This window comes from Callorhinus ursinus, unplaced genomic scaffold (genome assembly GCF_003265705.2).
Source record: "Callorhinus ursinus isolate GAN/ISIS: 27379988/994484 unplaced genomic scaffold, GSC_fseal_2.0 scaffold7, whole genome shotgun sequence".
NCBI classification, from domain to species: domain Eukaryota; kingdom Metazoa; phylum Chordata; class Mammalia; order Carnivora; family Otariidae; genus Callorhinus; species Callorhinus ursinus.
In genome coordinates this window covers 949,403-966,117 of record NW_027397069.1, presented here as the reverse complement: position 1 = coordinate 966,117, position 16,715 = coordinate 949,403, and the positions used below count along the sequence as shown (strand labels likewise).

At 41.3% G+C, this 16,715-nt stretch overlaps 1 protein-coding gene across 1 annotated transcript in view; it reads right to left on the bottom strand.

The window, feature by feature from the left end:
* Nucleotides 1-16,715, bottom strand: part of EFNB2 (ephrin B2) — a 43,800-nt gene that overhangs the window by 11,276 nt on the left and 15,809 nt on the right. Inside the window, exon 2 of the mRNA XM_025874926.2 lies at nt 9,867-10,150. Coding sequence (XP_025730711.1) covers nt 9,867-10,150 — 284 coding nt within the window. The remainder of the gene's footprint in view (nt 1-9,866; nt 10,151-16,715) is intronic.

Below are 16,715 nucleotides of genomic sequence, written 5' to 3'. Positions count from 1 at the left end.
TGAGTTTCCAAGGGCCTTGTTATTTTTGTTTGGCAGGATGTTAAAAAAAAATTCACCCTTATTTCAAAGCACATGGCATTTCATCCCATAACACCAAATTTACCTTATCTTTGCTATATAAACACTTCTTAAAATGGCCTCAATTTGAAAAAGGAAAAATACAAAGGGAGATATTTTCAAAGTGAAATATAGATTCACAAAAAGGTTTTGTTTTTGTTTTGTTTTGTTTTAATCCCTATTTGACAAGATAGCTCTTGCTGGCATTTGATTAACTGATTTCAGTGTGTGGGGAATAGGTCACAGTTTAAACACTGTATAAGGGACTAGTGAGGTAGAGTGTGTGTGTTTCTCACCTAAGGAAACATTGTTCCAGTATGATAAGAAGAATCACTTGAATTAAAACCACATCACTATGGTTGTGTTTTGAAATTTTAAAGCAGTAAATCATGCATTAAGAATTAATAACTGGCGTAGCCCCAGTGACTTCTACACAACACAATTAGTTTCTCTGCTAGACAGAACGATTTGGAAAAATGAATTTAAAAATGGAGTTACAATTTAGACCTTCTAAATTAGTTACATTCTAGTATTAAAATGTGAGTAAAGATACTAGTATCTTTCTAGTTGCATTCTAGTATTAAAATCTGAGTAAAGATACCAGGTATCAAATATAAATGGATGCTCTTGAATAAAACAGTGTAATTTAATTTCCTCAGTTTCAAAGGTTCATCATGAACACTGATAGGATATTCCATTGACAGCTCAGAAATAAGAGGAGGTGTAACAACCTTGAAGCAGTTTGGCCAACTGTCTTTGTGCATTTACCGAAAGATTTAATGACACATATTACTCTGCCACTTTATGTTAATTTGGGGGAAGGAAGGGGGAGACAACAGGATACTATGCAGAAGTGCCAGTATATTCACTCTATCTCCTATTTCATAGATCCCATGAGACTTGAACATTGAGGGAGGTCAACCTACTGAGAGAACAGTAACAATATAAAGTAACAGTCACCACATCTAGAGCATAAAAATTCTATCACTGCTTACTCATAAAATCTTATAGCCATCAAGAACTGTACACAAAGATGCAGTTCGTGACAATCGTTAAAGATGCTAAGAACCATAGTTACCTTTGAAACACAGTCCTGAAGGATCACTGATTACATACAACCAGGCTGAAAAGGATGGGGTAAGAAGCGTTGACTGTGTGTGCATGCATGTGCGTGTGGGTGTGCGTGCATGAGCATGCACGTGTACACACAGGGAATACATGTCAATGAACGCTCTACCCTCCAGGCTCTAGCAGTGCAGTGACATTTTTCAGAGAAAGATCAAACAGTCCTAGCAATAAATGACCAGTCCCTTTTTTCTTTCACTAGAGGCATGCTAACCACATGAGATTGATTACGGAGTGGTTTCCTCTGTTTCCCCTGAAAATACTGCTTGCAAAGCCTTAGTGTCTTGATTTCTAAGGAATTCTGTTGAGGGAAAACACTCGTTTCTAAGATTTTATGGCTAAAAGTTAGGATGATTTATGCAGGTGGAATCTTCCAGTAGGTAAAAAAAAAATTGCAAAAAGATCTCATTAAAAAAAGTTTTCATCTAGTATGCTTTAAGGGAATTTATCTTATTGTTACGGCAATTCAGACAAAATTAACATCCTGACCATGCGATAGTCAACAGTAAAAGAACAATTACCTTTCGGCATGAGAGTCAACCTTAATATGGGCCAAAATCTACTAAAAGGAATTAGGTTTTAAAAATAGGTGGCTAGATGACTTCGATACAATGACCAAACTCATGTTAAAAAAAAAAAATTCACAGCAAGAATGATGTAAGAGGTCTAAAGATAAAACGTTATTCCCTATTGTCTATATTAGCCTTACTTAAGCGTTCAGATTTGTAAAACTGAGGCTTCCTGGTCAAGAGACAGTGATAATATCTCATGGTAACATTCTGAACCGTGAAGAAGCATGTGCTGGAGTGAATTATTTCTAGCACACAATCCACTGCCCACTCCTGGCTTTTTAAGTCTTAATTATTAAAATATCCGTGCGGAGATATGGAAATGCCTAGATAGCAAAGGGTTGGAGTAAAAGTTCATGGCGGGGAGGGCGCCCATCCCATAACTTCTTGCTCATTCTACTGTCACTAATCGCATGCAATGATATTAATGGTCCAGTAATTGGGCATCTGCAGCACTGAAGTGGAAAATACCCATCTGAGGCTGAGTTCATCTCTGGGTGGTAAGACTTCACTAGTGACTGAATTAATGTTTGCTGACAGTTTCGCATAGAACACTGCAGAGGAGAAAATGCGCCACTGTCCACGGCATGAGAGTTTAGATGGACGTGATGTTATTTGCTTTGACCATCCAGAGACCAGTGGTAACCCCAATAAAGTGTCCTGTCTGAATGTGCCCTACACATGAACCTTATTCCATTCAGGGGACATGTTCTATTCTCTAGGAATCCAGAGCAATTTTCCACATGTTTGCTTCAATAAAAGAATACCTTCATCTCCTTGTTGAACCTCAGAAACGATGAAACCGGGGCTACATCACTAATGCAAAAAGCCATTTTCAAAGCAGAACTCTTGTTAGTAACACACAGCCTGGGCCCCCCTGCAACGTCATCAATCATGCTCGTGCCCAACGTGCTGCCCGCCCACCCACCCATCCATCCGTCTGTCCATCCATCCGCCTATCCATCCGCCCATCCATCCATCCACCTCAACCGTAGCACTTGTATTTGACTAAGGAAATCTGAAGTCTCATTGTCTCAGTTTGTATATTTGAAAAATTGAACATTTTGATAATTTTACTATTAGCAACTTCCCGTTGAGGGGCTTGAAGGACTTGATAACTTTTTAAAACCGCACAGTAGCATGTCTTAATAAGACATAAGACACAGCATTGATGAAAAGATCTAAAAATAAAGAGGAAATGTGAAAGACCTGACATGCTGCTATCACAACCCCCTTCCCTGCTGACCCTTTCTCCCTTCCACCTGCTCCTGTAGGATTTTCTGGATTCAGCTCTGGGGACTATGACTGAAGTCAGTTCTAGGTTACACGATATAAAACAGGGCGCGGGCCCAACACGTTTGGACAAGCCCAGCGATCATTAGGTGTCTGACCTGTGCGAGCTTCTTCATACTGCTACGTATGTTCTGTGTGTACACGTAAGAGTCTACACTGTCCCTGTGGAAGTGGGTGAGGCATGCATGTATGCACACTCCCTTTACTACACCACGCATGGGACGAACACGTATGTACACGACCTTTTGTCTCACGAGGGATGCCTCTGTATGCTTGCTGACCCAGGGGCACCATCACAGGCTGAAGATGCTGGTCTAAGGGTCCCCTAGCCCTGGCTGGAGTCTTGACTCTTGTGTTTCATGGGGGTGAACCATACATGTACCATTTAGGAACTACTCAGACTTTCTAAGTTCTCCTGTTCTCAGAGTGATACAAATTTCTCTACCACCTGTTTTTGAGACTGCAAAGTGACACAGAGTATGTGAGGCCATAACACTTCCCTTTTTAAGTGATCAAACACCTAGTCTGGAATCTCAGAATTTTAGGAACAAATGTGTGACTCTTAAGAACTACATAAATAAGTTTACTCAAAGTGATCTTTTTATGTCTGTCTATGCCTCTTGGCTATTTTTTTTTTAAAGTGCTTTATTTTGCTTTAAGTGTTGATCTTCAAGGTGAATATTTAAAGGCTATTAAGAAAGAAACTCACTCTCGCTCAGTCTCTAGTATTATTTGATTATTTATAAGGCTAAGTAAATACAGGCACTAGAGATATTAACATGTATTTTATGAAACTGTAAAGGCAGTTTTACTCTGGGCCATCTGTAAAGAACTCCTTTTTTAAGGAATCAGTCATCTTATTCTTTCCTTGGTGACTTTTGGGAATAAGGAAGAGTGTTCACAGGATTCTCACTACTGCCCAGGTGACACCACTGGATGTGGACAGAGCCAGAGGTTTCTCAGTCCAATCGCCAGTTAAGCAGAAGCTGAGACTTTGTAACTTAAGTGTAAAGAATGTAAGTTTTATTCATTATGAAATTGAACCAGGAGTCTTACTGATACACTCTGAAAGAGCCTTCAGTATCGTCAGAGGAGGATTTCACATTATGTTAAAAAATAATAGAAACACCACTTCTAATTATCAGACTAATGAAACGTTCTTTCCCAGCTAGTCTCAGTGACAAGGCGACCCTGACACACTTTTTCTTTTCTCTAGGAGAGTACTTACACTACATTAGGATGCTGCTGAAATTATCAATAAAAATACAGTGTTTCCTTTGTGTGCGGGGGAACTGAGAAAAAGCTCTGGCAAGGTTGGTGAAATGACAAGTGGGGAAATGATTATATGTACAGAACACTCCTCCCGGTCTGTCTCTTTTGGGTCTTACAGAGGATCTGCTAACAAGCTCGGGCAATTCCACCAACAAAAAGATACATAAATGCATGTTTCTTGGTAAAGAAAGCCTAAGGACAAAAGAACTTTTATAACACTCCAAGAAGACAAAGAGCAGAGATCTTATAATTAAGTTATGCAGCATTACTGAAACTTGTAAACTCTCTGGAGTTTCATTTTAGGGATGGTGTGCAAATACATTACACTTTGTGAGTACATCTTCCCCGCCCGCTAGCTTGTAGGAAGGCATCGCTTTGCCCTTGGTCTTCCGCCTCACACGTTCTGCTCCAAGGGGACCCCTTCGTTGTACTTATTAGGAGCCAACCTTGGAAATGAGCACTTGACACGTAACACCCATTTAAACTCTATCAACCTGCAAAGCTGATACTATGCCCAGTTCACAGATGAAGAGCTCAAGACAGAGGCTGGGGAAGTTACTTGTTGAAGGGCATTCAAGAACCCTGGTCTGTCTGACTCCAGACTCCCACCGACCACACTCATCTGTCACCCCAAGTGGTGTGTGTAGATAATCCTCCAGACACCCAAGAATCTGATGGACATTCCATTACAAAGATGACAGTTGTAGGTTAGAAATAAAACTGTGTTTAAATGCTGGAATTTGGCAATTCTATACAAGGTCTAAAACATAAATCCTCACCCCAAAGTCAGAGACAGAAGTGACAGGCTGATACTGTCCTATCACTAAACTTAAGGGAAATGTAGCATATAAATTAATTCATGACAGAAAACCCATAATCATTACACAGGACACACATTCTTATATATCTGAAAAGAAACCTACATGTGAAAGGATATTCAAAAGCTCCCACAACTATTTTGCTGAGGAGAGGTTAAGGTACATCCACTATATTTCATGCCAGTTATCATACTTACTTCCTGAAATAAGTAAATTGGAAACACAAAAGGAAAACAAACCCCAAAGGAAAACACACCTAAGTAAATAAATTTAAAAATATTTATGTATATACATATATATTTAACAAAAATGCAGGAAATGGAATCTGTTGTTCCTCTGTTTTGATTCTTGAAGAATAGTATTTTGTTATATTTGTATGCAAGCATTTTAATTTATTTTGCAATTTGCTCAGAAGTGAAGGTTATGCCTAAGAAACAGCAAAGCAAAGCTGACTGTGGAGGCTTCCAATTTCATGTGGTCTGATTTTTTTAAAAAATTGCTTTAGAGAACTAAACCAATGGCCTAGGAAATCGTGACTCAGTCAAACTCACTGACTACTCCTCAAGGAAGACTTTCCCAAGACCAAGAAAGGGACGGGCAGCTTGGAAAGGCCCACTGTGCATACGGCAGGGTGTACATAAAAGAACAACCTTTAATCAAACAATTGTTAGAAATGATGACTTTCAGACCATTCCACAAGTCCAAGTCTTGGCTATGGATCTGAGGTAAAACATCGTAAAAGTTACATGAGGCTACACTGGGAGGGGCCTTGTGCCCATGGCCTTCTCTGTCACACAGCTCTGCTGTGGCCACTGTTCACTTGAAAAGTATCAAAACAATGGCACTCATTTTTCATCCATCTCTGACTCACATAATTTTGGTAGAGTGATGAAAACTTCTTTGTAGGTATTTTGCAAGCTTCCATGCTGAGGTTGGATAACCAACCTACAGAACCTTCATAAGGCTGGATGTTGCAAAGGGCCAACATGCCAAAATTGCTGACTCATTCACCACTGGGTGATCGTCTCTCAAAGAAATTGTAAACCACGCACAGAAAGTGTCTACAAGAGAAGTCAATGACACAAATACGGATGAAGGCTGAGAACACAGGAATGCTCTCCTCCTATTAACTAGAGTGTTTACTGAGATGGAGCTTCCCTTGAAAATGGGGACTTGAGAACAGATAGTTATTTTCATCAACTTTAAAAAATTTTAAAGACTATAAACATAACTATAGGTTATATACAATGCTTACTATGCTTTTAAGGCAATTAAGAATCTGAATGTCATAAAGAACAGAGGGGCTTTTTCAGACCAAATGGCACTAACAAACATCCTTACTTTTGGATCATTTAAGATTAGGAGATTTGATGTTGCAAATCAGGCCTAAGGCTAATTACTGAAATAGGTCACTTGAAAAAGTCAATTCTAAACATTAAGGAAACCCACATATATCATTTTGCCACATGTCAAAGCAAATAATCATCTACGAGAAGAACTAATGAGGAAGCGTATCATTTTGTCATGTCATTTCCTAAGGGAATTTAGTGGGTACTTGGTAGGTTTAAAAATACACTTGCAATTAAAAGTTAATATTTACTTCCAAAACTCCAAAGTCCGATGACTATATTCTAAAAATCTGGCAACACTGTAAATCAAATTACACGTCTTTGGAGAATTCATAGCAGATCCCACCCATTTCAATTGGAGAAGAGACACACTAACCAGAAATCCTACACGGGATGTATATATCCAACCATGAAATGGTTTGGAACTGCAGACCACCATCACTGGCTGTAACAACAGCAACGATAAAAGAACTTTCTAGAAGTCAAAATTCAAAGAGATAAAGTGACTTTCTCCTTAAGCACAGGCAATGGGACTAGACCTGAGGTCTCCGGGCTGCTAGCCCAGTGCTCCTGGAATCAGTTTACCTGGGGAATTATCCAACACCTGGGCCGTCCACTGACAAACTGGACTGTTCCCCTTGGGGGTAGGTAGCACTACTCCACACCATCACTTCTCTGGTTCCTGCCCGTGACAAGGAACCAGCACACAGTGATGACGATGTTGATACCCATACTCTTAGCACTGAAGGTGCTTAGACAATGGAGATTCGGAGTTGGATCCACGTCGTACTGCCGCATCTCCCAAACCAACATTATTAACGGTCTCAAAGTGAACTGAGGACCTGAGGTGTTCAAAATACATTTGTGAATCTGAGAGCTCTCCGTTACGCCATCTTGAATGGTACTCTTTCAAGTCAAGTGTGACTCTGGGGTGTATGTGAGTGATCGTGTGATGTGGAAATCGGCGACTTTTAAAAATCTTGGAATTCTCGAAGAAGCAAGAATGGAAAGTCAGCATTCACTTTTTAAACTATTTTAAAATGTGTTCTGCTCGTCTGTCTTCTTTCGAGGGAAAGCTGTCTATTAATGAGCGCTGCTGGCCGGGGGCGGGCGTGAGGACTGAGCTTCTGGCTTTTCCGAGGTTTCGGCAGTGTCTTCCCATGTCTGTGATGCGACAGAATTGCTCAGGGGTCTGGTGACAGTGTCCCTGGTTCCTGGCCAGCCTCGGAGCCCCGGACACTCACCCGGCCAGCAGTGTTCCAACAGCCTCGCACCGCTTCACACTCGAAACCTTTAGCTCTATTTTAAGAAAGAGTCTTTTATCCCAGGCTACCACGAGGTTTTACACAGTAAATCGCCACTCTGAGACGAGTTCTGGAGGCCAAGGGAGCTCGGCTACCTGTTACTGAAACTAATAATGAGTTTTTTTAAGAGATGCCATTACTGTATAGATTAGTATTATAACTATAAATTAAATCGTGCTTCTAAATACGCACCTGTCACATATGGATGCCATGTAGTTGCTAAATGCTCACTCTGTTACACACAAAGGTGTTGCTATCAAGTGCAGAGCGTTTGCATTCCTGCATCCTACCTCAGACCACAGGCTCAACCCACCATGCTTCCTGAAACCCTGCTTGCGCTCAGGGGGGACGCAGATTGTACAAAGCCATCTTCATGAAGTGAAGTCATAAATGAAAATAAGAGGACAGAATCTGGGTCTGGGGGCTTATCTCCAGGGAGGAGCCGGCTCGTGGACTTGGGCGGTACACACGGTTCTAGGGACAGACTGAGCAGGGCAGGTGCAGTAGGTGCTCTAGAGAGCCCCCCTCAGGCACTGTGCGTGCTCTCCCCCACCTACCCAGGGGGGCACAGCCTTCTGTGGGAATTCATCAGGTCCCTGCACTACACGTTAGTGTCCTTGGCAAACAGTCTTGCTTAAAAGGTCTTTAAAATAAATAAAGAAGCAAACCACTACGCTTCTAATAGCTCCATTGATTTCACCTAATAACTATTTTCTATTTTCAAAGATTTCTCTATCATTTTGTATACTTTACCACCCTGCCTCCTTGTTTCATCCCTCAGAATGCTCTTATTTTCATTTTATGATAATTAGTCCTTTAAATCTATAATTTACCACTTTCCCTTTCTCTGTGGTACTGACTCTTGCTAAGCCACTCTGTGTCAAGTTGGCTTCAAAACAGGTTTTCAGTCCCTGGTGTTTCAGGTTTGCAGCAAGGACGAGATAATTAGACAGCTATGACCATCTTTGTTTTAGTGACTAATGTAGTAAAAACAGTGTATAATTGAGTACTAAGTAAGTATTCGGTGAATTCCTGACTTTGCACTCTCAAGAGCGGCCAGAAGGCTGAGAAAGCCATTTCCACTGGATCACCAAGAGATGGGAGAGCCATTTCCATGGATCACCAAGAGATGGGATTGGATCACCAGGAGAGAGCAGTTCTGCATCTGCTGACGAACTGAAGCCCGTGGTAACAAACGCATGCACACTCCAGCCCAGTTATGGGCATAGTTTTACACCAAAGGAACTAAGAAAAAAATATTTCATTGCTTGAGTGATATAATCACTCAGACTGCACTCTGACAAAACCCTGGGCCTGGAACAATCCTACCTTTGTGCCCACATACTGTTTGCTCCTAATGGGCATGTGCTTGGATGCGAGCACCCTTTGCCTTCACAGCCTTCTGAAGGGAGCAGTAACTCAGATGTGACCCGAAGGATATCTAGTACCTGTTTCCTGCAACAATGTGTCATATTATTATGTAGATGGAAGAAAAAGGTAATTCACTGAACAAATCCAGGTTTTCTGTCTTATTCTTCTAAATCTGGTTTTAACACGCAATGTATAATTCTGGATTGCCTGTAACCCCCCATCCTCTGAATCTATGAGCTCCTCAAGGAAAGGGTACCATTACACCCCCTTGTTCACTGTTGAATACCTAGCACTTGTGGTTTCTGGCATAAAGTAAATACTAAATTACTAAATGCGTGAGTGAACATACGGATGGATGGGTAGATGGATGGGTGAAGAGAGAAGTCATCGCACAAGATTTACCTATGAGATCTCACCAATGGTGCTTAAAAATGTTTTTGTCAGTAGAGATGCTGAGTATATTCATAAATATCCATTTATTTCAATACTATAAAAACTCTAGGAGGCTCTTTCCTCTTTGGGTATTTATATTACCGAGTACTATTGGTGCAGGGTCCCTCATTCAATTAAGGTTTCTTAAAAAAAAAGGACAATTTTCAGCAAAGACTCTCACCAAATTATTCGCCACAGTAATAATTTAAAAAATTGATACAAACCTATTTAGCTTATTCTAATTTCTATAAGATAAATGAATAAAATTATACTTACATATAATGTAATAATCTCTGTTCTTCTGAAATTCTAGACCCCAGAGGTTAGGGCTGAACTCTTGAAACTTGATAGTGAATTTTACATCTTGGTCTGGTCTGGCACAGTTGAGAAGAGGGGTATTTTCCTTCTTAATAGTGCATCGGTCTGCTTGGTCTTTATCAACCATATAAACTTTATAATATTCATACTGGCCAACAGTTTTAGAGTCCACTTTGGGGCAAATAATATCCAATTTGTCTCCTATCTGTGGGTATAGTACCAGTCCTTGTCCAGGTAGAAATCTATAAAGCATAAAATAAAAAAAAAAAAGCCATTGAGTTGATAAAAATTAACAATATCAATGATAATTACAATATAGCCAATGTCAATAATTCCAAAGTACAACTATATGAATCCACATTTATATTTGTCAAAAGTATCTTAGTTCAGATCAAGATGGGATGAATGTATTTAGGAACTAAGCTTTAAAGAAAAAAGAAAAAAGAAAGAAAGAAACCGCTCTCCTTACTCTATGCAACAGGATCAGTCAACCTCCTGACACTCCATTCTACCACCCCCTCACTTGTAATATTTCAGTACTCCTTTGTATAACTTCACAATAACTTTTCCTAGGTGGTGAGTCAGACCTTCACACCTGTTTTTTTTTTTTTTTTTTAAACCATCGGCAGCTTTGGTTTATTGGGCATGCCATAGAAATATGGCGTCAATTCCAGAGAAGAGTGGGTGTGCTAATACTTTGTTGTCCTGTTAGTTTCCATTTGCTGTTGATGTTAATTAACAGGCAAGTTTCATCAAGAATGTTTCAAATTACTTATCATAATTAGTCAGTCACTGATCAGACAATGGGTTTTTTATTACACTGAACAAAAGAAATGTCTTACAAACCCATAAAAGATAACCAGAAATAATTCCCTGTCGTATTGATTCAGCTGCAAGATGAAGAGTCCCCATAGTGCAAGGACAGCAACTACTGTCCCAGCTCCACAAACCTTTTTTTCTGCCTTGAGATGTGTATTTACTCCAATTAATTCTTAGAAGCAAATCTTTAGAACTAAGACAACTGATACAATATCCCCTTAATGCTTACAGCTAAAAGCTTCCCTCCTCTCTTTTCTCCTTCTTGGCTTGCCATGCTGCTGAAAGATCTTTCTTAATGGAGAGTTTCTCTGAGAAACTGAAACAAGAGCTTTCTAGTGAACATCCATCTACAAGTGCTAACACCAACAGCACACTCAGAAACCCCATCTCGTTCCTCCCTCCCTCGGTAAGCAGCCAAGCCTGCAGGCTCATTAAAATACTAAAGCCCAAGAACAAAGCATCACATCTGAATCCTTCCAATCCAATCCTTTATTTAACCAGGGAAGCCCACCAGCCATGACAATTAATGGGTCATAATTCACTGAGAGAGCGAGCGAGGGAGCTCCTGGATGATGGGGCACCCCCAATTTCAAGCACAGACTGAGGAAACGGGTTGTGATTTATGCTAATGAATGGTATTAATTTTCTGAAAAGTGCAGGAGGTTGTTATGAACCATCACAGAACATAACAAATTATAGTACAGATTTATATTAAAAACCAATACTCTTTATGGCAGAAAAAAATGCATGCTGCACAGTGGTTTGTCTTCTTCTTTGGGAATGTGTCATTGATAATCCCAGAGAGTGTGGTCCCCCCCGCTTTTTTTCCCTGAGCTCCTTTAGCAAGGACATAAGACATTTCATTGACAGACAGACAGAAAGAAAGAAAGAAGGGAAGGAAAGAAAAGTGAACAAGAATCATTTAACAAAATATTTCTCAAAATGAATTTTTTTATAACAATGACAAATTTCAGTCAAGTGTGCACCCTTGAAGTCTTTTCTAAAACTTTTGACAAATGAAGACGACCCCTAGTGAGAGCCTCTCTGTGACTTTCTTGGCCATTCATACAATTTTCTGGGGAGATGCTTTGAAAATTCAACCCCCAGCCTCCACCTCCCGAGTGCCAGCATAGTCTCTGTAGGCAATTCTGTCTTTCTTGCAGGTAGAACACAACTCTGGGTTCTGGGGAATGGACTGAAGGGCTGAATCAGAATGTCTGTGGATGAAGCTTTGTCGCCTTCACTCCTGCCCCTCAGAGTAATTCTATGTGTCCTTTGGGTTAAGAAGTGGGGGCAGGATGCCTGGCGGTCGGTATGAAGGAAGTGTGGTGACTATTACACTGCTCACCTTCCTAATACAACCTTTTCCTCATGTTTTATTCCTTGACCGTCTCAGGAAATCTTCTCTGCCTCCAAGAACCAGAGGCCAATTCCTGCCTGGGGGGCCCACCCGATGCCACACATTTTCGATCCTAAGTCTGCTCCTTTGGGAGCTGGTACAGAGCAAGCAGCGCGCATTAGCCGTGTCAGAAGTGTTCCTAAACCACAGCTGAGGTCTGCAGCCTGCAGGCCTGTGTCTGCCTCCTCTCAAAGCTCTGGTCTTCACACGCACCAACTTTTACTTTGGACCATTTCTCCAGGGGCTTGCCCAGGCACTAGAGATCAGGATCCTTAGCTGCCAGATGGACCCATTTTCTTGTGCATCCAGTCAATTTCCTTAAGGTAATGCATCGGACCTGCCCACTCCCTCTCAGCCGCGTCCGATGTCTGCGTATCTCAGAACTCTCCCACATCACACCCCGTGTGTCTGGCTCACTAAGCTCTTTCTTCATTCAAAATGCTCCCTAGATCCTGTTTCCTTCATGAGAGGGTTTTTGTCTTGTCCCCCCCACCCCCCCCGCCCCGGCCGCTTAACCAAAGGATCATGGGAGATTTCCACCCCGCCGTGTAAACAACTGCTTATGACTGTCTCTTCACTCACCAAATCTGAGTAACAGCTTCTGCTGCCACTGCTGACAGGGCTGAGGTCAGGAACCTCCCACACATGGGCCAGTCTGGCTAGGAGGACCACCATGTTTTAGACTGTACTTTCAGAAGGCACAAATCATGTAAAAAGTGGTAACTGTCAGGGATGGGGGAGTGATGGATGGGGAGGGTAAGCCAAGGGATGGCTTAGCAAAATGAGAGGGAAGAGGAGAAATCTCGAATTTCAATAAGCATATTTGATATGCTCATAAAAACCCACTATTCCAAATGCCTCAAGAAGTGTCTGTTTGCTTTTCAGAATACATTTTGGCAAAGAGTAAGGCAAGGATTTGATCCTTTTCCCTGAAAAAATAATTGTTTCAAGAATTCCTTAAAAAAAGACCCAGCACTTGAGTGCTTTAAAGGTTTACTTAAGCATATATATGTATATACACACACAAGATATATATATACATATTTATATGTAACCTGGTTTACATATATACAATATGATTTACATATAATGCATATAAAATATATAATATATATAAACAAACACGCATATGTAAACTGGTTAGCACACCGGTCATTCAATTGATGAGATGATAGTTTCTCAGCGGATAAAGAGTGTGGCTGAGCGGAGAGCCTGAATCATGAATTTCTTGCCTACATTACCACTGTGCACAGTCAAGCCCCCAAAACCCCTTTGCTCCCCAGGAACCCTGTTTCTAAGGCAACATGAGAGCAAAAAGAGAGTCAAGCGAGTATAGCAACTAAAGCAAACCTATTTTGCGGCAGACGCTCTGAGTGACAGAAGCGTAAAGGGCTTGTGGTCAGAAGTGCACTGTCTAGCTCCCTGAGGGCAGGCAGATCCCATGTGTCTAGTTCAATGCTGAATGCCCAAGGGCTGACATATGGTAAATGCTCAATAAATAATGTACTCATTGAAAAAATATGAAAGAACAAATGGAAGGGAAGATATACACCAATAAATTTAAGTCAAATTATGTGCCATAGACTCTTTGCAGATTATAGGCATGGACGAGTTCTGTAGACAGGACCACCTAGTGCTGGGAAGACAGGGGTGTGCTGGGGGAGCAGGGATGAGATTTCTAAGACATCATTGCAGGCGTGATGGGTGTTTCTGGAGAGCAAGGAGCAGTGCAGACAGAGCTTTTGACCCATTCTCTGGAAGGATCTGGGAGTACGGCAGTCTTCCACAATCCCTTCCTATCTAAAATGCAAGGCAGTTAGCCCCTCCAGAACCAATAATAACAAACGCAAGGCTGCTTTTGAGAACGTACTCTCAGCTAAGCGCTGATCGAAGCCCCTTCCACCACATTGTCTTGATTTAATCACTGCACACGTACGTAACATGCAAAACAGATGAAGCCCCGCTGTGCCAAACAGGAGACACGACAGGAAAAGCCCCCTTTCTTTGCACACTTTTCAGTTCTCACTGCATCACATTAGAGCATAAATCTGGTTTTGTGAAATGCAATTTTTTTCTAAATTGAGCTTTGCATAGATAAGCCACGAAGTTAAGGAAAACGAAGAGAAAGTGAATGGCCATGCAGGCTTGCAATCGTCCCGTGGAGTCTAATTCCACACCAAGCATTTGCCTACAGCGGAGGCTGCTCCAGAAGTAGTCACCTGAGACCACAGCTCACACAAAGGCGGCCATCTGGTAACCCCACCTTGCCCCAGGAAGGCTGAGAACCAATAGGTGAGGAAGAAACTGGCCAACTATGTGAAATCGGTGTTTTAATTATAGTACTACGGATGGTCTCCTGACAATTTATGAGAATTCAAAATGTAAATGAAAATAAAACAGGGTGAATTTCTTAATAACACCACTTTCGAGTGGAAAGCAATGCGTCCCATATGTTAAAAGCAAGTCAGTAACCACAGACTTAAAAACACAGACAAAATCCTAACTGTTTTTGAAGCTAGGTCCTTTATATTGGGATTCTATTACCTCAAGATTACTGGGAGACCTTAATAAGTCAGACTACCCAGTAGAACTATGCCCTGAATATTTTGTAATATTTAGTAATTTACTTAATCCTGTTTTGATTTAGGACGTATTCAAAAAGACAAACAAAAAACCCAAAAAACACAGAGGGAGAATTACAGTGGTAACCACTGGCTCATTTAAAATTTCTAACCTGGCTATCCACAGTGGAGGTCAAATACAGATTTCTTTCCATGTGATGAAATAACATTTATCTTCTAACCAAAAGGAGCACAGAGTTATAACCCATACTACACAGGTGAGGTTGTTTTTGTGAAACTCTACCCAAACAAAGAGTAGTGATAGGCATCATTTCATAAAGTCTGCTGGTGTCTAATCCAAAACAAAAACCAAAGAAGGCCTACAGTGCTTCATGTCCTATAGAGGACAGAGAACAAAGCCAGGCCACTTTCCTTTCTGAGCCAGGCTACTGAAGGGCAGAGCAGTCAGTCACCTGCTGCCGTCCTGGGAGGGAGAATCATACCCTCCTTTCCATCAGGAGACTTTGGCTCAGGGCTGCTTCCTTGAAGTCAGGGCTGGGTCTGTGCTGCTCACTGCAGGTCCCCCCCCCACCCAAGAATGGTAAGAGAGGGTGCCTGCTGAGCACAAACAGGCAACTCCTATGGTTTTCCCCAATGAGTCACTTCCAAGCAAGACAATAGATGTGATGACTCTGAATCAAATATGGAGACAATACGGAATAAAAGAGTTAACCTGCCTGAAATGAAATGATCTGATACCAGAAAGTTTTTATCTTCTGATTACCTATTAAATGTAATCCAAGTTTTTTAAAAAAAAGTTATTCACCACACCAGACTCTAATACTTCCCACAGGGAATACTCTGAATCGATCTAATAACCTAAATTAGACATTAATATTTAGTAATCTAAATTAGATCTCTAATAATCTAACTTAGACATTTCAACATCATATTCATTATTGTAGAAACTATTTATAATACAGTCCTCATGCGACATGATATTCTGTAATGTTTTAATCCACACTAGGAATCCATGCTTTAAAAAAAAAACAAAAAACAAAAAACAAACAAACAAAAAAAACAAAAAAACCCTAGCGCAATGCATTTAAAACTACTTAAGAGCTCAGGGGTCACAACACACAATTTTCTCTGACAGACCAGAACATCACACATGTGATCTCAGGTCTGGATTCCTCTGTTGACTAGTATTGCATTACCAGGTCTTGGGGGTGCTTGAGAAATCAGATGGGGGCAGTGGGTGCCCCATCAACTTCTTACCCTGGCCAGATGGAGGAGGAGGGTCCGCGGGAAGCCGGCAGCTGAGATTAGTTTAGGGATCGCTGTGTAGGGGGGACCCATAGCTGCACTCCCAACCCCACCACAAATGGCCCATTTTCTCCCCTACCCGCTCCTGCATTTGTCCCTGATTGGGACACCTACAGCTCAGGACAAACATTCAGTGACTTCTCATGTTTTTCTTCAAAGTTGTCCAAAATTAGCCTAGAAGAAAGGCCAAATCGCTGAGGTGCTCCGTTGATGCTGACAGAATCTGTGAAAACATACACGGAAAAACAGGAGGCCTGGTTCTCCCAAGGGAAGGAAAATATGGAGGTAAATGATTGAAGGATATGCCAGACCACCATATACACAAGAGCAACCTGGTTCTCCCGAGGGAAGGAATATATGGAGGTAAATGACTGAAGGATATGCCAGACCACCACATACACAAGAGCAACTCAGTAAGCGGTACCCGAATGCGAAGTAGCAAGCTGACAGAGAATAAAGGAGGTCAGAAGAAGACACAGACAGGAATGACCAATGTCTATGTCTAAACAAATGACCCAGTCAGGCAAACCCCCCTTTAACCAGACACAATGACAGTGCTCCTAAGTTAAAAAGTGTCAGCTCAGATCCAGAGCCGTTTCCATTTACTACTAGGTACATAAAAATCAATTGAAAAATCAAGTATTTCTGCATGCTAATGGCAGGTATCATCCACCTGAGAACAGGACCCTGGTGCTCATTAAC